We start from the raw sequence: 21562 nt of genomic DNA, 5'->3' as shown, positions 1-21562 counted from the left end.
CGCACGCACACACAAGTCGTTTTGTATTGGCTAAGTACTCCATGGGACCTTCCCTGGAGTGTGGTCAATATACCCACTGAGGCTCCATTAGAGAAAGTTGATTTTCACTTTCCCAGCGGGCATCAATTGCAATAGCTTCTTAATTAGAGGTGAAAGTTTGTGACCACTTCCCCTTCTCCATGTTGGGATTTTTGTCTGGCTTGGACTTGTACAGGCCCTGTGCATGCTGTCATAGTTTCTGTGAGTTCAGGTGTGCATCAGTCTTGTTACATCTGGAAAATGCTATTTCCATGGAGTTATCCTCCACCACTACCTCTTATAATTTTCCCACCTCTTCTACATGGATTACAGAGTCCTGGAGGGCAGGAGTGTGATGAAGACATCCTATTTAAGATTGAGTGCTCCAAAGTCTCTCATTTTCTGTATATTGTCTACCTGTGGGTCTCTGTTAGTTCCCATCCACTGCAAGAAGTTTCTCCGATGAGGGCTGAATGAGACATTGATCTATGGGTATAGCAGTATGTCATTATTAGTCATTTTCTTGCTGAGTTCCTTTAGTAGAATGATAGTTGTAGGTTTTCCCCCAGACTTATTTTTGAGTTTTAAAAGTAATTTTTATAAAATTAGAGTGCAAGTTCTCTTTCAAATTTGTAGTTCTGGAATATCTCCTCCCCATCTGTAACTTGTCTCTTAATTCTCTAGTGTCTTTGGAAAGCTAATATACTAAGTAATTTTCTTATAGATTATGTTTTTAGTCATTCCTAAAATACTAAGATCACATCTAACTTCAAATCATGAGGGCTTTTCCCCTGCTTCCTTCTAAAACTTTTATAGCTTTATGTTTTCTATTTACATGGGCAAGCCATTTTTAGTTGATCTTTGAAGAAGGGGTAAGACTTAGATCAAAACTCCCTATTTGTTACATATAGATGATCAACTGTTAACCACGTTGTTGCTAGACTAACTTTTGATTAGGTTGATATTGCATCATTGGCTTTATTTGTGTGACCTATTTCAGGATTCTGATCTATGCACTCTCAGCACCATACTGTCTTGATTACAGCAACCGGACAATGATTTCTTCATTTGTTTTTCCTTTTCACATTGGTTTAGCAATTCCAAAGTTCCTCGGCCCTCACGTACAAATTTTTGGATCAGCTTGTTTGTATGCATAAAAATTTCCTGCTGGGATTTTAATTAGTATTATCATGGATCTAAAGATCACTGGGGAGAAAAATGACAACTCTCTTTTACTGAATCTTCCAAATATACAAAGAAAGCATATCTGTACCTTTAGGTCTCCCTGGATTTCTCTCAACAGCATTTTTTAGTTTCCAGCATACAAATCTTATGTGTGTTCTGATAGATTTGTACCAAAGTATTTCATTTGGAGGAGGAGGCCAGCTACCATAAAGTGGCACTTTAAGAAAATTCCATTACCGATTATTTGACTTATACGTAGGAATATGACTGATTATTTTGCATATTGGTTGTATACCCTGGGACTGTCACAAATTCAACTGAACAATGGAATTGTTTTTAAAATCCAATTTGCAATAGTGTCACAAAAATTTTGGACAATTTGTCAAAAGATATATAAAACTTATATACTCAAATCTCAAAACCACTCAGGAGAAATTTAGAAGAGAAATAGTTGTAGAAACTCCTATACTTTCAGATTATCAAAATCAACATGGTAAACATGTCAGCTCTCCTTAAATTGGTTGACAGATTCAATGCAAATCTAATCGTAATCCTAACAAGTTTGTATTTTATGATACTTTCCTACCAATTCTCAATTTTGCATGAGACAATGCAAATATCCAATGGAATCACGAAAATGAACATTTCAAGACAGTATAAGGCAGCGGCAATCAGGACAGTGGGAGAGTAGCAGAAGGATCCACAGAGAGACTAATGAAACAGAGTAAGAAGTCAGAACGGAACCCACAATTATAAGCCATTAGATTTAGGATAATGGCACCAAAGTGACCCAAGGGAGGAAAAGCCTTTTCATCAAATGGTACTGGATTAAGGAAATACTAAAATGGGGGAAATGAACCTTAACCCTAATGTCACATCATGTACAAATTTAATTTTAAAATTTAAAAGAAGGGACAATAAAGCTGTTAGAAGAAAATATGTGAGAAATATTTTATAACCTAGAAGTATACAGAGTTTCTGTACATAAGCTTAAGAAAAATTGACAAATTTGAATTCTATCAAAATTTGAAGTATTTGCACAGAAAAATATATAGTTATTACATAAACAGGTGATATAAACACTAGAAGGAAATACTGACAATGTTTATCTAACAAATTATTAACAATCAAAATGTGCACAAAGTTATCTGCCCACGGCTCAACAGCAGTCAGGGTAGATGAAATCTCAATTTAAAAACTCGCCCCAAAAATGTCAGATGTAGGGGCACATACATGTAATCCCAACACTCAAGAGAATGAGATAGGAGGGTTCTGAGTTCAAGGCCACCTAGATTACACATGGAGACCTTCTCAAAAACAAATAACAAAAATAACAAAAAGTCCTCTAGTTTGAAAATATACTTTACATATAAAGTAAATGACATAATTAGTCATCAAGGAAAAAATAACTTATCCTAGTCCAGGTTAAAATCAACAAAAATAAAACCAAATGTTGGAAAAGATTTAAAATTCTCACACATTAATGGGTAGAGTATAAAATGCTATAACCACATTTTTAAAGGTACATCTATTTCTAATAAAATCAGTCACATATACTTACTATGGTAGTTTGAATAGAAATGCCCCCCTATAGGGTCATATATTTGAGTCTCCAGTTGGTAGGGACTACTTGGGAAGGAATAGATGTGGCCTTGTTGGAAGAAGCTTTCAAAAGTCCACCCAGACCCAATCCCTCTCTTTGCCTGAAACTTGCAGATAAGATGTAGGCTCTCAGCTACCACTCCAGCACTCTGCCTCTCTGCCTGCCGCCATGCTCCCCACCATAACGGTCATGGATTCACACTCTGAAGCTGCAAATAAACCCATGCTATTCACTGCTTTCTTTTCTAAATTGCCTGGGTCATGGTATCTCTTCACAGCAATATAAAAGTAACGAAGACACTTACCATATTTTCAACTAATCCTGTTTCTAGGATAAATTAGAATATATTTCTATCCAAAAACATGTCTAAAGTTTCTAGGGAGCACTCTTTGAGAAATGGAACAAATACATAAAGCCTCCCTGCAAGGCTCATGGAACATTTTTGGAGAAGAAGCAAAAAGAATATAAGAGCCACAGGTTATAAGGGGGCTAGGGCAAAATAGTGTTTTCTGAACATGACAGAGGCACTGCACTCATGAACCCACAGAAGTGACGATCACCTGCACAAGATCAAGTCAGTGAACATCCAAACATGGATGACAAGGGCCCAGAAGCCCCACCAGCAGGCAGAGGAACTATTGGCAAATGATGGTTGCTACCCAAGGGAAAGTCAGTTTTCTTTAGGGGTGTGATGCCTTCTAGGTTGACCAGCTAACTGCAGTAGATGGTCCCACACCCACAAATATAGAGGCAGCACAAGTTTGACTCAGTGGGGTATTAAAAAAGATATGAGGGAGAAGGGTGAAAGGATCAAAACACATAAAACACATAGCATGAAATTCTAGAGTAGGTACAAATATGTTATTAAAGAAACATGTTCAATGATGCAGCTTTATTCACAATGTTCTAAAACTGTTAACAGCTCAAGTTTTCATCAAGAGACCTGATAATGAAACTGCAGCATATTCACTCAGTGGGGTATTAAGCAGCAATGAAAGGAGCGAATTCTTCATGCATACAAAAAAATAAATGAATCTCAAAGACTTTATACAAAAGTATTTGTTGTAGGATACCATCATATACAGTTACAGAACAGACAATACTGTGGTAGAAAATAATGAGAATGGTGGCTGCCCAGTAGCAGCGTAGAAGTAAAATGGGAGAGAAAGTGAGGAAACTTCTTATGGTGATGGCACTGGCCCCTTAATCCATAGAGTCTGGCTTCTAAAGAATATACATTTGCTACAAGATCTGAAAGTGTACAGTTAAGAGTTGTGTGTGTTAAATTTCACATCATAAGAAAAACCTGTAAAAGAAATGAACTTTATGAATCTAGCCTGTTCTGCATACACAGTGAATTCCAGGACAGAAGGGACTATGTAAAGAGACCTAGTCTCAAATAAAAACTTGAACTCAAGAAGACAGAGACAGAGACCAACATTGGAGCACTGGACTGAAGTCTCACGATCCAAAGGAGGAACAGAAGGAGAGAGAGCACGAGCAAGGAACTCAGGACTGCGAGGGGTGCACCCACACTCTGAGGCAATGGGGATGTTCTATCGGGAACTCACCAAGGCCAGCTGGCCGGGGTCTGAAAAAGCATGGGACAAAACCGGTCTCGCTGAACATAATGGACAATGAGGACTACTGAGAACTGAAGAACAATGGCAATGGGTTCTTGATCCTATTGCACGTAATGGCTTTGTGGGAGCCCAGGTAGTTTGGATGCTCACCTTAATAGACCTGGATGGAGGTGGGTGGTCCTTGGACCTCCCACAGGGCAGGGAAACCTGCTTGCTCTTTGGGCTGAGGAGGGAGGAAGACTTGATTGGGGGAGGGGGGGGAATGGGAGGTGGTGGCGGGGAAGAGGCAGAAATCTTTAATAATTAAATAAATTAATTAATAAAAAAAACTTGAACTCTAGTTAACAATATGCATGCTGAAGTATTTAGAGAATGTTTATAGATGTTGGTAATTTATTTAAATAAACTGGTGACTAGAGGAGATACACAAACTGACATGCACATAATAAAACAAGTATAATAAAATTTTAGTAACAGAACTGAAGAAGTGGTTGTACAAATATTCACTGTACAATCCTTCCAAATATCCTGTGTATTTAAAAGTTCTGTAATGAAATATCTTCTCAGAGGTGTAAGGCACAAAAATGAAAGTCATGGATGAAAGGAACTAAAGAATTCTAAAGCAGCACCCATAGAGTAGAAGGCAAAGGAGAAAAGCACAGTATCTCAATCACAAACACTCTTTTCAGATGGGCACAGTGATACAGACCTGTCATCCCAGAGCTCGGGAAGATGAGGCAGGAGGATTTTGAGTTCTAGAAGAGCCTGAGTCACACATCAAGGCCCCATCTTAAAAAAAAATTAATTTTAGAGGAAAGGATGGCCATTTATGTAGATTCCTCTAAGACGTTAGCTAATTAAACAAATGGAAGCTCATTGTATATGGTCATAAGAAGAATGTTGAAAGGCAGCAAGACCACACTAAGCCGGGAGAGAGAGAAAACAGTGAGACAGTAAAAACAGTGAGTGAGAATAATATCTAAGAAAATGTATATGAAGGAGACCAGAGAAATGAAGCAGTAATTACCCAAGGGGAAACACTAATGCTCGAGCTGTGTATGTATGGGGTGAGAATGACCCTATAAGATCATACATCCCACCAAAACATGTTCAAGCCCTAACTCCCAGGACCTGTAAACATGAATTTACATGCAAACAGAATCATGTGAGGATGACATCATGCTATATTATATTGGACCCTAATCTGGTGGCTGGTGCCCTTAATCAGAAAGATACAATAAGAACAGATAACAGACAAGACACCAGAAGAATGCCATGTGACAATTGATACAGATAGTGAAGCCTCTTATGTACAGGTCAAGGAATAGTAAGGATTACCAGGAATTCCCTGGAGTTGGGAAGTTGTAAAAAAAAAGGTATCATCTCTAAAGCCTTCAAAGACAGCAGAGCTCTGATGACACCTTGATTTCAAACTCCAGAGCCATGAGAAAATAAAGCACTATTGTATTAAAGTCACTGCATTTGTGATACATTGATGGAGGTGGGTCATTTTTCTATCTGTTGTTTCATTGGTTAAGTAATAAAGAAACTGCCTTGGCCCCTTTAATAGGACAGAAAATTAGGTAGGCGGAGTAGACAGAACAAAATGCTGGGAGAAAGAAGCCGAGTGAGGAGTCGCCATGATTCTCCCACTCCAGACAGACGCAGGTTAAGATCCTCCCTGGTAAGCCAGCTCGTGGTACTACACAGAATATTAGAAATGGGTTAGATCAATATGTAAGAGCTAGCCAATAAGAGGCTGGAGCTAATGGGCCAGGCAGTGATTAAAAGAATACAGTTTCCGTGTAATTATTTCAGGGCATAAGCTAGCCATGTGGGCGGCTGGGTGCCGGGGACGCAGCCCCGCCGCTCATATTACAACAATACATAGTTAGAGCAGCCTGAGAAACTGATGGAGAAAAACAAGAGAGAAAAACAGGGCTAATGTACTTGAGAAAGTAGAATGGACCTATTTCCAAGGTACCAGAAAAGGGGTTAACCCAGGCTTCCTACTTCAACAAAAGTGTAGCATCATTCATAGAAGTTCTAAACAATTATGATGTTACTCAGAGGTTTGGGGCAACAAAGAATACAGAGTTTGTTAGTGGCTTTGTTTCCTACATGGTATACAGCCTCTATATTGAAGTTACTAATCTTAGTCTAAGCATTCAAGAACCAATCATTGAAACTTAAATATGCTCATTCTCCACCAACTAAGAGAGCATTAAGGACAAAGGTGGATCTTAGTAAAAGGAATGGAGATTTATGATCAAAACACAAAGTCATGGTAAAGTGAGGGAATCCAAATGTGGGAACCAGTCCTTACCTTCAGCTGCTGCTGAAGCTCACTGTTCAAGCGGGCCAGCACTGCGTTGGCCTCTTTATTTTTGCGGATGGCAGTCTGAATTGCCTTCTTCTGTTTGGAAGACTGCCTGTAAAATAGTACAAACATTTTGGTGAAAAGAGACTTAGAGCTCTGGACCCTTCCTCACAAGTCAGAACTCAGATTCATGAGAGGTGCTAAACTGACAAAGGTTAATATCCCAGGGCTCCAAAAATAACATCTCTGCTGGGAGACGACGGTCTTGTGCTTTGTAAAGATTTGTCATTTGTATTTTAATAAAATGTTGATTGGACAGTAGACAGGCAGGAAGTATAGGTGGGGAAACCAGGCAGGAAATAGAGGCAGGGCAATGAGAACAGGAGAATTCTGGGAAGAGGAAAGCTCAGTCTGCAGTTGTCACCCAGATGCAGAGGAAGCAAGATGAAAATGCCTCACTGATAAAAGTACCAAGCCACATGGCTAACATAGACAAAAATAATGGGCCAATTTAAAATGTAAGAATTAGTTAATAAGAAAATCCTTAATTACTAGGACAACTAGTTTATAATTAATGTAAGTTTCTGTGTGTTTCATTGGTGCTAAACGGCTGCAGGATCAGGCAGGACAGAAACCTCAGTCAACAAATGGTGCCAATATGGACAACTGAATCCACTTAAAACCTGAGAGAGTATAAGAAGGAATTCTAGACAAAAAAAGAGCAGAATTAATCATGGCTTCTTGGTAGCATTTTTTTTCAGGTAGACTCTGTTTACAGAAAGCAAGCTTGTCTCATTTAAGAGAGGCTTCCTGACTCAGCTTTAGCTGAAAAAAAATCTTTGCAGCCCCACCACAAAACACTTAAATAGTGTTTATGAATAACCAACAGCATGCTTCTTGGTGGTGGCAGGGAATTTGAAATGCCATAGTGTTGTGGCAATAAACACAGCTCTGGCCAGTACCTCCACCATGAGACTAGACTCTCAGAAAGCTAAGGAATGGGGTGGATACAGCCATCAAAGCCACAGCTTTAATCCTAGCCATATCGCTTAGCAAATTAAAGACTCATGTGGTCATAAAAAGAGATATACAGTAAAGATGGATTCAATGATGAAGAAAACCTCTAAATGGTTTACAGTGTGTTTAAAAATATATGTAGGCTTGTGAGAAAAAAAGGATAAAGTCCTTAAAATAAAAAAGAGAGAGAGTAGTTGGGTATAGTGGTGCACACCTTTAATCCCTATACTTGGGAGGCAGAGGCAGGCAGATCTCTGTGAGTTCAAGGACAGCCTGGTCTACAGAGTGAGTGCCAGGACACCCAAAGATACACAGAGAAACTAGTCTCAAAAAACTCAAAAATTAAAAATAAAAGAAATAGAGTTTAAAATGAAGTCACATAAAGATGGAAAATACATAAAGAGTCTGGACACTGTATTGTTATTGTGTTGTCTTTAAATTTTTTGAATGCTGAGGAAGGAGCAACAGATGTTAAAAGATATTTGATTATAAATGCTGCTGGATTAATTTAACATATATATTTTGAAAATGTCTTGACTTTAAAATTTAACTAAAAAGATATGTTACTTTGGAGAAGAGGTTTTGCTTTTGTTTCCATAGGAAAGGAGAGGCTGTGGATTCAACCTGGGCTAAGAAAAATCATGTTTGATCAAGGAAAAGCCCCTGAGAAATCTCCAATAGGAGCAGATGACCCAGATGTCTGAGTTCTACATCCAGAAGAGCCTCAAGACTGCTGGATGAGATAATCAAGCCTCACAGAATTTTCCAATCAAGACTTGAACATAATCTTAAATTTTCTTTAGGTCCCCATAAGATTATCAGCACCCCCAATCAGCAGGAAGTAGCCTAGAACACTACACCCACATTCCCCCCAAAATGGATTATGCATGTTTTTCTTTGTTTAGAGTGTTGGTTACAAGTTGTTATAGATAATGGTCAGGAAAAAAGCTAAACAAAGGAGATTAGATTCAGAGTTCTTGTTTTGAGAAAAAGAAGGGAAAGTGCTGTGGGACAATGGTCTTGTACCCTGTAAAGATTTGTCACTTGTATTTTAATAAAACACAGATTGGAAAGTAGCCAGGCAGGAAGTATAGGTGTGGAAACCAGGCAGGAAATAGAGGCAGGACAATGAGAACAGGAGAATTCTGGAAAGAGGAAAGCTCAGTCTGCAGCCGTCACCCAGATGCAGAGGAAGCAAGATGAGAATGCCTCACTGATAAAGGTACCAAGCCACATAGCTAACATAGATAAGAATAATGGGCCAATTTAAGAAGTAAGAATTAGTTAATAAGAAAAGACCTGAGCTACTAAGCCAACTTGTTTATAATTAATATAAGTCTCTGTGTGTTTCATTGGTGCTGAATGGCTGTGGGATCAGGCAGGACAGAAACCTTGGTCAATACATTTCATATTCCCAAGCCAGCAAGCCAGCAGGTAGGCAGGTAGGCAGGTCCACACCAAAATGAAACAAATTTGTCAGGATGAATTATTTACACCTTAAGCTACTCCCCATTTTACAATGATGGGGGAGAGTCTTCTGTTTTGTGTTAATTTCATTGGTTAAATAAAGAGACTGCCTTGGCCCTTTAATAGGACAGAAAACTAGGTAGGCAGAGTAAGCAGAACAGAATGCTGGGAGAAGGAAGCCAAGCCAAGCAGTCGCCATGATTCTCCCACTCCAGACAGATGCAGGTTAAGATCTTTCCTGGTAAGCCACCTTGTGGTGCTACACAGATTATTAGAAATGGGTTAATCGAGATGTGAGAATTAGCCAATAAGAGGCTGGAACTAATGGGCCAGGCAGTGTTTAAAAGAATACAGTTTCCATGTAATTATTTCGGGTAAAGCTAGCTGGGTGGCGGGAAGTGGCCCACTGCTCCAACAACATTACAACTTGAATAAAGGCTATAAATTGGGCCTTTTCAAACATTTGTGTTCCAGTTATTCCAAGACATTTTTAATAAGCATTTTTTTCTGATAATTTCTATTAGCTGAATGGTCTTTGTTGAAGCATTAATGGAATCTACTTCAGTGGACAAGACTGGTGCAGAAGAACAAAATATTTTCTTAAGAAAAAATTCTACATTGGTTTAGCAAAACTGCCTAATTCTCCTTTATTTTGTTATAAGGAAGGGAAGAAAGTAGAGGGAGGGACAGGGAGCGAGAGAGAATGTGAATTTTAATATGTACCAAAATGTATGTGAGGCACTTGAGGAAAACAGAGAATGCTTTTGTACCAGCATACTTTAGCTAAGTCAGTACTAAATTCAAAGAACATGTATAACTAGGACAATTATGTGCAACTGGGGAGATCACATGCAACCAGGGCGATCATGTGTAACTAGGAATATCACATGTAACTGGGGAGATCATGTGTAACTAGGACAATCATATGTAACAAGGGTGATCATGTGTAATTGGGGAGATGGCATGTAACTAGAGAAGTCATGTGTAACTAGGGTGATCATGTGTAACTAGGGCAATTATGTGTAACTAGGGAGATCATGTGTAACCACAGAAATCATGTGTGACTAGGGAGACCATGTGTAACTAGGGCAATCATGTGTAACTAGGGAGATCATGTGTAACTACAGAAATCATGTGTAACTTGGGAGATCATGTGTAACTAGGGTGATCATGTGTGACTAGGGCAATCATGTGTAGCTGGGGAATCATATATAACTGGGGAGATCATGTGTAACTGGGGTAATCATGTGTAACTAGGGCAATCATGTGTAACTAGAGAGATCATGTGTAACTAGAGAAATCATGTGTGACTAGGGAGATCATGTGTAACTAGGGAGATCATGTGTAACTACAGAAATCATGTATAACTGGGGAGATCATGTATAACTAGGGTGATCATGTGTAACTGGGGAATCATGTGTAACTGGGGTGATCATGTGTGACTAGGGAAATCATGTGTAGCTGGGTAATCATGTGTAACTGGGGAGATCATGTGTAACTGGGGAATCATGTGTAGCTGGGGAATCATGTGTAACTGGGGAGATCATGTGTAACTGGGGAATCATGTGTAACTAGAGAAATCATGTGTGACTAGGGAGATCAAGTTAACTAGAGAAATAATGTATAACTGGGGAGAACATGTGTAACTAGAGTGATCATGTGTAACTAGAGAAAATCATGTGTAACTGGGGAATCATGTGTAACTGGGGAGATTTGTGTAACTAGAGAAATCACGTGTATCTAGAAAGATCATGTGTTGCACTTGGGCCTATTAAAGACTCTGCTTACCCTGTTTGGCCATAATTCTTCTTAGTACCCTCTTAATCTTCTAAAACTGTCCATGGTGTGACTGATAAATCAACATGGGCACCACAAGTACAACTTACAAACTATTATTACGAAAGTAAGAAACACAATAAAAAGGTGATTATACACTCCTAAAAAAAAACAACTATATTTTCAATCACTGGTAAATGGGTTCTAGTCCAGATCAACCATACACATATGATGACTATTTCCTGGAGGGGTACATTATGCTAGTCACCCTGCTAATCTGTAGAAAACACAGTCCCTTCTGCAATAAGTTTAAAGGCTATTTGTTTCAGCCATATAGAAGCAAAAATGAAGCTTCAGAGGTCTGCTTTTTTTAATAAACAGAGATTGCATTTACAGTTGTAATAATGGGATTCAAACTCTGGTAAAGCCAAGTGCTTTACCTACTGAGCCATCTCCTCTACTTCTTAAAAAAATTCATTAGCATGTATTCATTGTGCAAAGTGAAAGGTTTCTTTCATAATGACATTTTCATTCAAATGCATCATGCACTTTGGCCAATGGTCACTATTCAACACCCTTTCTTGTCCTGCTTCCTCTCCCACTGGGTCCCATCCTCTTCACAAATACCCCCTTTTTATTCTAAGGTTGTACATACATGTGTGTGTGAGTGTATGCTGGGTGTGTGTGTGTGTGTGTGAAAAAGAGAGGGAGGGAGAGTTATCTAGGTTCCACATATAAAGTTTTTAATTCATAACTCCTTTACTGAATGAATAATATATGCAAGAATACAATAAAAGTAAACTAATAATACAAAGTACAATTTTAAAAATAAAACCAATATAACATATATACATAGCATGAGAATGCCTGAATTTTGATACATGATGCATTCCTTTGCTTTATAACAAATTTAAATGTCTATTAGATAAAAATTGTACCTCTATCCAATTTTAGTGCTTTTTTCCAAAAGCAGTAACAGTCTAGAAGACTTTCTATTTTACTTTGAGATATGTGATATTCAGACATTTGTTAAAGTACGTAGATTCGGTTTCAATAGCACATCTATAGATTTTGCTATTCTGGTAACATCTTGAATAGCATCTACTTCTAAGCAAGTACTATCTAAGGTTCTAAAACTGCTGAAGCTTGAAATCAAATTTATTTCAGTTGTGGGTTTTTAATAGAGATGAAATAAAACTCACTCCTTCCTCCCTACAGGAACGCAGAGCTATTGTTGAAGTATAGAAACTCAATACTGTCTTTCTACTTGAAAGAACATTGATTACTAACACTTCTAGTAAGACAATGAATGTTCCAGGATAATATTCAATATATGTACAAAGATTACACTGAATATCAACAACCAAAAGAACACAACAAAAAAAGTAGAACTAGAAAAGCACAATGGCCTGTAAAGAGGACACGTTTCAGAGTGGGACAAGATCTGCAAAAACAACAAATCTAACAATGGATTTCTATTCAGAACACAGAAAGTTCTCAAAACTCAGAGCACTAGCATTTGTCTCTCTGCTTCGTGACTGCATATCTACCAGTGCCAACATCAGCAGCAGCCTTATGAGCTTGCCACCATGCCTCCCCTACCATGTTACACTGTAGCTCTTCAAACCATGAATCAACATGAACCCGTCTTTCCTTTAAAAAAGAAGAAAATCAAAAGTCAGCAGTTCTAAAAAAGAATTAGAAAATCACCAAAGGATAGGAAGAGACTTATCACCAAAGAGGATATGTGGTGCCAAATATACAAAGGAAAAGCTTTCAACATCACTAGCCTTTAGAGAAATACAAACTAAGATCACAATGACACAGTTACATACCCACTAAAATAAAAATGCTTGCAAGGACATGGAGAAACTCAGTGTCTCATACATTACTGGTGGGACTGTGACATGGTACTGCATTCTGAAAGATAACTTAGTAGTTTCTTTTCAAACTACACATATGCTTAGCAGACAACTCAAAAATCCCAGTTCATGATGCTCATCCCAAAGAAAGAAAAATAGATATACAAATAAAAACCTGTGCAGAGATGCTTATAGCAACTTTATTTGTGATCTTCAACAACTATATACAGTCAAAATATTACTTACTAAGAAAATGTCTAATGTGTTATATCCATGCCACAGGATGCTGCTTTGTGGTGTTGGATGTTATACACATCTGTCCATTTAGATGGATGTTAAGGAATGCAAGCTTTCCTTTTTTAGAGTAAGTGTCCTGGACTGTGATTTTTTGTATTATATGCTAAATATATGCTGAGAGAAAAAAAACCATCAAATTCAAAAGGTCATGTGCTACATGATTCCATTTATGTAGCATGCTTGAAATGACAAAATTATAGGAATGAAAATTAGACAAGTGTTTGCTAGGGGCTATGAATGTCAGAGAGGAGAAGGTAGTTGTGACACCAGTGTGTTGATTATAGTGATCACTACACAATATGACAACACATAATAAAATGGTATAGAATTATCCCGACTATAGTTAGGATAAATGTAATCACTGGGACAAACTACATGAAAGATAAACAAGCTTACTTTGTATCATATTTTGTTAATTTCTGTGAATCTATATAGTTCACAGTAAGAAGTCAGTCAGAACTAGATGCTTCTCCAGCCTTAAACTACCACTATGCTATGTGAGTCAGCTTAGAAGAGTGTCTCCTTCTCCAAGAACTGTCTCCATCACCTCCCTCCACCTACATGGGTAGATGCCTTGTTGAGAAAAGTAACAAATACCCTTTAGAAGACTAGAAAAATTTCAGAACCTCAAAGGTCTGCAGTCCCCTTTTATGATCCATTCCTGTCACTATTTTCTAAAAACCACCCCTACATCTTCACAAGGAATATGGTTCCTTAAAGTCCTTCGTGGCTCAAGAAAGAATGTGCTAAGATATTCTAAGTCTCCCCCTCCCCGAATTTGCAACCACAAGAGTTCTAAGCCAAGATTAGGTCCCAAATCAGACACAACGTTAGGCCTAGGACAACTGTTAACAGTTCATGGAAAGTGTTTTTCCTGCCTCTTAATTGCTTCTGAACTTTTCACCTACAAATTGCCCTAATCCTTTTAGCCCATGTTCAAATCTGAGCTACACCTTACCAGTTTCAAAAGAGGAAAATGTGTGACTAAGTGTTCAGCAGATAACCTTGTTTCACTCCATTGTGTATTACACTATGTGCTGATGTGGAGCAAAAGCACTGTGCAGCATTATCAACACAAAATTTTGTAGCAGAGTACCTCTCAAAACAGTTTTTTGATGGTGTTGGGGGTTGAACACAGAGCCATGTGCATGCTAGGCAAGCTCTCTACCACTGAGCTACATTCTGAGCCCCCAAATCTATCCTTATGCCTGCTTGTGTTTAGTATTGAATAAACTTCTATTTTGGCTGGACATATGGCTACCTGCTCTACTTTCACTGTTTTGTACTACTGCTGTGATAAAATACTGTGACAAAAGCAACAGAGATAAGAAAGGGGTTTATTGGCTTACAATTCCAGGTTATAGTCTATCATAGCAGAGAAGCCACAGTGGCAGCAACTCAAAGCACCATAGCCATATCATACCCATAGTCAAGAGCAAAGAGAAATGAATGTGTGCATGCCTACTACTTATGTTCTCAGGACCCCAGGTGTAGGGATGATGGCAGTCATGGTGGGCTGGATCTTCTTATATAGATTAAAAATAAAGACAGCTCCCTCACACACGTTTCTATAGGCCAACCTGATCCACACAGTTCCTTACTTAAGACCCTCTTCCTAGGTGATTCTAGGTTGTGTCAAGTTGATAGGTGAAAACTAACCATCACATCACCTAACTATAAATTATATTTCTCTGCTGCCTTGGTAGGTGAGTGAGAACATGTGACTAAGTTTTGAGCCAGTAAGACCAGAAAGATCTTAGCAATAAGTTGCTTTTTCCCATTTGTTCTTTCCCCCTTTTCTTGTGACCTGAACTATAACTATGTTGATTACAAGTTGCCATTGGCCATATGGATAAAGGCAAATTCCAAAGAAATCCAGGACAGGAAGACAATATGGCTAGCTTCCAGGACAGTGCAGTCCTATCCTTCTGTTCAAGTAGCAAACCCAAATTTTGAAAAATGTATTTTTTTATTCATTCTTTGAGAATCTCATGCATGCATATAATATTTTTATTATGTTTTAAAGGATATAAGATAGGAATACTTGCTCATGTCTATGATACCAGTACTCAGAAGGCCGAGTCAAGAGGATTTTCATGAGTTTGAGGCCACCCTACGCTATATGGTAAGTTCTGAGTCAGCCTGGGCTACAGTGTGATATCCTATCTCAAAAAAGTCCTCTCCAAAAAAGAATATCAATGGAACTCTCTAAATGAGAAAAATATTGGGTTGGATATTATTGTGGCTTTCACCTACCATCCCAACATTTGGGTGACAAAAATAGGAGTTCATCATCCTCAGATACACAGCCAACCATGATTACATGAGATCCTCCTTTAAGAAAAGGACAAATCTTCTTAGCCATTCCCCAGGCCTTGATTTCTCCCAAGGAAACTGGGTGCACCACCTAAGTCCCAAACTTGTATTGTCTTTTCTACAGTTGGAAACTGGAAGTCTCCTACCTGGAATTCAAGTCATAAATCTCACAGACAATCCCAATACATCAAGCATGAGGAAAGAAAACATTACAGTCACATTGATAACATAATGCAAGTCAGCAAATAGTCTATGCTAGCTGCCAGAACACTCTGGAGTTATAGGAAAGAGTAGAGGTTACAGAGGCTGGCACCGAGCCATGGTACTGTCCTATGGTATCCTCTTTCTTCACGCTGCATGAATAATCCTATTTTCCAAAGGTTCATCTTTAATAGACAGGAAAGATGCAGCAAAGAAACAACTAAGCAGAACTGTTTCTAATCCAAATTTACGTCTGTCATTATTAATGGTGGCACATTATAAAATGTTTATCGCACGTAACCTGGACGCAGCAATTTACTTAGGCAAGCTTACTAATTTCTTTGTGTGGACAGTAGCAATACCAAAAGCTGAATTTGTTTTTGACAATGGTTCATTTTTGATGTTAACTTCTATAAAAGCTGATGACAGTTTAACAGCTAGTCTACTTTATTTTTAGCCTTTCTCAGGGTTCTGTTAGAGAATTAAGGCTTACAGAAAATGATTGTAACTCTTTTTCTCATTTTTCCCAAAGACAGTACATAGCAACTAACACTGTAAATGGGAGAGAAGTGGGGGAGGGGGTAACAACTCTATACAATGCATATCTAAGGGAATCTGAGCTTACATCTCTTTCAAAACTCTGGCTGGAAAGAACTGTAGGCCAACCATTTTGTATTTTCTATCTTTTGCTCCTGGCCTTGAAAAATTATAAATGCTAAATTCTTTCCTACCATGCCAAAATAAACTAGTCTTGGAACTAAAAGAAGAAGCTGTATAAAATACTCTTGTGTGCAAGTGTAGGCCCTGACTATTCACACTGTGATCTGGCATTAGTCTCTCAGCTAAATGTCATAGGGTCACCTCACTAGCCTCAGAGTAATATGCTGAAGAACATTCACAGAACAAATGAAAAGTAGAAAATATCATTCCAATAAACATTGTAGGGACAACTATATAATTGCCATGTCAAAGAATGAAGTTGAACCCCATCTTCACATGATATACAAAATGAGCTTAAAATAGACCATAATGTCAACATCAGTTGTGAAGTGACAAGACTTTCAGAAGTAAACAATCTTTGTGAACTTGGAGTAGGCAATGTTTTTTTTAATATGACACTAAAAATATAAGTGACAGCCTAGACATGGAGGTACACACCTTCAGTCCTAGAACTCAGGAGGCAGAGGCAGGTGGAGCTTTGTGAGTTCAAGGCCAGCATGGTCTACAAATCAAGTTACAGGTCATTTTAGGGCAACACAGTGAGATCCTGTCTCAAATACAAACACACACACATAATTTAAACTTGGCACTTCAAACTACACCAACAAAAAGTGAAAACACAACCAACAGAACAGGAGAAATTATTTGAAAATCATGTATCTAACATGAGAGCTGTATTCAGACCACATAAAGAAGCCATAACTCGCTTTTAAGTAGGCAAATAATGAACAGATATTTATCCAAAAGTGCATTCAAATGGTCAATAAGCACAAGAAAAGATGCTCAACACTATTAATCACTAAGGAAATGCAAATCAAAACCACAATGAGATCCCACATTACAGTCACTAGGTAGGATATATGACTGTCTAAACATGATCTGAAAAAAGATGATATCAATAGACATGCTAACATGGACAGGTAAAAGATCACAAGGCCTCAACCCTACATAAGGAACATTAAGAAATGCCAAGAGAGGCCGGGCGGTAGTGGCACACGCCTTTAATCCCAGCACTCAAGAGGTAGAGGCAGGCGGATCTCTGTGAGTCCGAGGCCAGCCTGGTCTAGAAGAGCTAGTTCCAGGACAGGAACCAAAAAAGCTACAGAGAAACCCTGTCTCGAAAATCAAAAAAAAAAAAAAAATGCCAAGAGAAAGAGCAAGAGCAACAGTCTTCCTAGGGAAGAGCACACCAATTGATTATCCAATACCAAATGGCCAGCTCTGAAAACATATACATACAAGTAACATAATACAAACTGATTATTTATATATTTAGGAATGTGTAATATCAATTAAGGAAAAAACAGGCCATGAGTTTGAAAAAGAACAAGGGGGTACATAAAAAAAAAGTTTGGAGGGAGAAAAGGAAGAGGAGGAATGATGTAACTATATATAATCTCAAAAAATAAAAAATATTTTATATATTACTATGTAATTGTTATTACTACATAACTATTATGTAATACATAGTATTATTTAATACTAGGTAAGTACCAATGAAGAAATAGAGAACTAGAACCCTGCTACATTGTTGGAGATGTAAAATAGAGTAGTCATTGTTAAAAACAATTTGGCACTTCCTCAATGTGTTAAACATAGCATCACCATGTAAGTTCAATTTTACCCATATGTGTATTCCCATATGTTTTGTTTCCCAAGAGAAACAAAAACAAAGCCCACACAGAAACATGAACACAGATAATTCTACAGTATTATTCTTAATATGCAAAAAGTTCAAATAAGGGGCTGGAGAGATGGCTCAGAGGTTAAGAGCATTGCCTGCTCTTCCAAAGGTCCTGAGTTCAATTCCCAGCAACCACATGGTGGCTCACAACCATATGTAGAGGGGTCTGGTGCCCTCTTCTGGCCTGCAGGCATACACACAGACAGAATATTGTATACATAATAAATAAATAAATATTTAAAAAAAAGTTCAAATAACCCAAAAATCTGATGAATCACTGAATATCATGTGGAACATTAATAGAGCAAAATAGTATTCTACATTAATTCATGCTATAACATGGGTGAACCTTATAAACACTAAAAATGTAAAAGGTAGCCAAGCACAAAGGGCTACATGATACATAACTATATCTTTGAAGAATATAAGCCAAGTAGAAACAGAGAGTAAATTAGAAGTTTCCAAGAGCTGGGAAGGAAAGGGAAAGTGGGGAGTAACTTCCACTGGGCATGGGGATTCCTTTGGAGATAACAAAAGATGTTCCAAAACTGTACTGTGGGAATAATCATATGGCTTTGTGAATATACTAAAAGACACTGAAGTATATGCTATGCAATTTATATTTCATCAGAACTGATTCCAAAACCCAAAAATGAAAAGCAACAGTTCTCTGTGTGAAAGTCACTGGGTGCCCTGTCATCTACTTTGGAGGGCAGTGCGACCACCACTGACTGACTAGAATTAACATGAAGCTGAAATTAAGGAGGAAAAAATTAGCCATCTTTGTGCCTGAAAGAAATCTATCCCACAGGTTAGGAAGGTGAAAATGATGCAGAAAACCACTCTGTCCCAGATGACGCCTTTAGGGAACTATCTCTGGGGAAAGAAAAGTCCTCTAAAGGATCCAAAGAGAGATGCCTTATCATACAACAAAAGTATATGCTCAACTATGTTCATAGCAGCATTGTTTGTAATAGCCAGAACCTGGAAACAACCTAGATGCCCTTCAATGGAAGAATCGATGAAGAAAGTATGGAATATAGACATATTAGAGTACTACTACAATGACTTCCTGAATTTTGCATGCAAATGGACAGAAATAGAAAACACTATCCTGAGTGAGGTGAGCCAGGCCCAAAAAGAGGAACATGGGATGTACTCACTCATATTTGGTTTCTAGCCATAAATAAAGGACATTGAGCCTATAATTCGTGATCCTAGAGAAGCTAAATAAGAAGGTGAACCCAAAGAAAAACATATAGGCATCCTCCTGAATATTAAACTTCATCAGGCGATAAAAGGAGACAGAGACAGAGACCCACATTGGAGCACCGGACTGAAATCTCAAGGTCCAAATCAGGAGCAGAAGGAGAGAGAGCACGAGCAAGAAACTCAGGACTGCGAGGGGTGCACCCACACACTGAGACATTGGGGATGTTCTATTGGGAACTCACCAAGGCCAGCTGGCCTGGGTCTGAAAAAGCATGGGATAAAACCGGACTCGCTGAACATGGCGGACAATGAGGACTACTGAGAACTCAAGAACAATGGCAATGGGATTTTGATCCTACTGCACGTACTGGCTTTGTGGAAGCCTAGGCAGTTTGGATGCTCACCTTACTAGACCGGGATGGAGGTGGGTGGTCCTTGGACTTCCCACAGGGCAGGGAACCCTGATTACTCTTAGGGCTGACGAGGGAGGGGGACTTGATTGGGGGAGGGGGAGGGAAATGGGAGGTGGTGGTGGGGAGGAGGCAGAAATCTTTAATAAATAAATTAATTAATTAATAAAAGAAGGATACAAAGAATCCAAATGGCATCCAGCTTCCATACAAGCTGTTGACATCACCCACAGAACCTGTTGCTGTTCTTTCCGCAATAGTGTAGCAGAAGGAAAGCTACAGAGTCCCTGAGACCTGAAGGGTCTCTACAGAAATATCACAAGTGATAGTGATTGATACTGGCCAGCGAGGCTCACTTCAAGTCAAGTGACAACATCAGGATTTTGCCCTCAATGTCTCACTTAAATGTCACTAGAGAAAGACTGAGTCAAGTAACAATCTTCTCAAAGACAGTTTTCTAGGTAAGAGCGGTTTGTTCAGAACACCATTATCTCCAACCTCGGTCCTGTCCACGGTGTCTCAAGCCCTCCAGTATGTGTTCCAGATGCTAAAGCATGCATTACAGAGGATCAGCCTGGGCCATTCAGTACTGAGGTGACCAATATCAGGAACTTTACATGGTTTTTAAATCATACCCCACTTCTGCTGAAAGTTGGGTCTAAGATAAGGCAAGAAATATTGCCGTTACCATATTGTCTCCTTCCTAGCAAAATCTGAACCAACACAAAAGAGGAAAAAAGAGAAGGAGGACAGGAAACCAAACCAAACACTAGTCTAGGATTTGCCTGCTCCTTTGGGTCAGGCTAAACCCTCTGGATTATAAAGTATCCTGTCAGATTGGGACTCTTTAATGCCACCACCATCACAATAACCATCACTGTGGCAGAGATGACTATGCCAGCCAGAAAACCTTGTGACTAGGAGAATAAATGCAAACACACAGACAAATACATATGCATGCAGATGGAAGAGAAAGCTCCCCAGCATCTTTTCACTCATCTGCACCACTTACTTTTGTACTGTTGGGTGGGGCTTCACCATTGTTGCAGACGCTGCCCCTCCAACAGCAGCAGCAGGCTCTTGGCTTTCTGCAGTTTGATTTTCAGTTCTGAATTTCCTGCGAATAGGCTTTGATGGAGGCTGAGCATGTGGTGCATCCTGTGGATCAAAAATAAACCCAAAGTGTTCAAAAAGATTTGTTTAATAATCTCTCCATCCATCATGCCACTATCCACAGCTCTGTCCCCAGGATCAGAAGACTTATCTGTTCAATCTACATACCACAGGCCTGTAGCTGATGCCTGGCTCAGCCAGTGCTGGAGAGCTGCTGGCAGTGGGTTGCAGCAAACAGCCCACCTGCCTTTCTTTAAAAATATACTGGGGGCAAGTGGGGATGGGAACATGAGGGACTAGGTGGTGGGGGGGGAGAGTACTGAAAGATCTAACTGGAAAAGGGGTCATTTCAGTGTAAGGCAGAAACCTGGTGAGAGAATCTCCCAGAAATCTACAAGGGTGACCCCAGCTAAGACTCCTAGCAAAAAGGGATGCATGGCCTGAACTGGTCACTTCTTGTGACTAGGCAAATCTACCAGTCACATAACCTTTAACCTAGTCTGTTCTGCCTATGGAACATGCTGGGTAAAGGTGACACAAAGATTGTGGGAGTAACCAACCAATGACTGGTCCAGCCTGAGACCCATGCCATTGAAGTGAGCCCTGATACTGCCTGGAGCACCAAGACCCAGAGGCTGGATGGCCCAGAGATCTAGGATAGAACCAAACACTACTGGAGGGAAAATATGTCAATGTAGCAATGCCTAACAATATTCTGCTCTACTCATAGATCGGTGCCTAGCCCCATAGTCATCAGAGGCTTCATCCAGCAACCAGT

The 21562-nt window shown here is 39.1% G+C and overlaps 1 protein-coding gene across 11 annotated transcripts in view; it reads right to left on the bottom strand.

The window, feature by feature from the left end:
- Reps2 (RALBP1 associated Eps domain containing 2) overlaps nucleotides 1-21562 on the bottom strand; it is a 294750-nt gene that overhangs the window by 7849 nt on the left and 265339 nt on the right. For all 11 annotated transcript variants that reach the window (XM_057759194.1, XM_057759200.1, XM_057759196.1 and 8 more), the window contains 2 exons: nucleotides 20684-20829; nucleotides 6716-6821 (listed from right to left, as the gene is read on the bottom strand). In XM_057759194.1, coding sequence (XP_057615177.1) covers nucleotides 6716-6821; nucleotides 20684-20829 — 252 coding nt within the window. The remainder of the gene's footprint in view (nucleotides 1-6715; nucleotides 6822-20683; nucleotides 20830-21562) is intronic.

Source organism: Chionomys nivalis, chromosome X (assembly GCF_950005125.1).
Source record: "Chionomys nivalis chromosome X, mChiNiv1.1, whole genome shotgun sequence".
In the NCBI taxonomy this organism is placed as follows: Eukaryota; Metazoa; Chordata; class Mammalia; order Rodentia; family Cricetidae; genus Chionomys; species Chionomys nivalis.
Note: the sequence above shows the minus strand (reverse complement) of the source record. Positions and strands in the feature narration are given on the sequence as shown.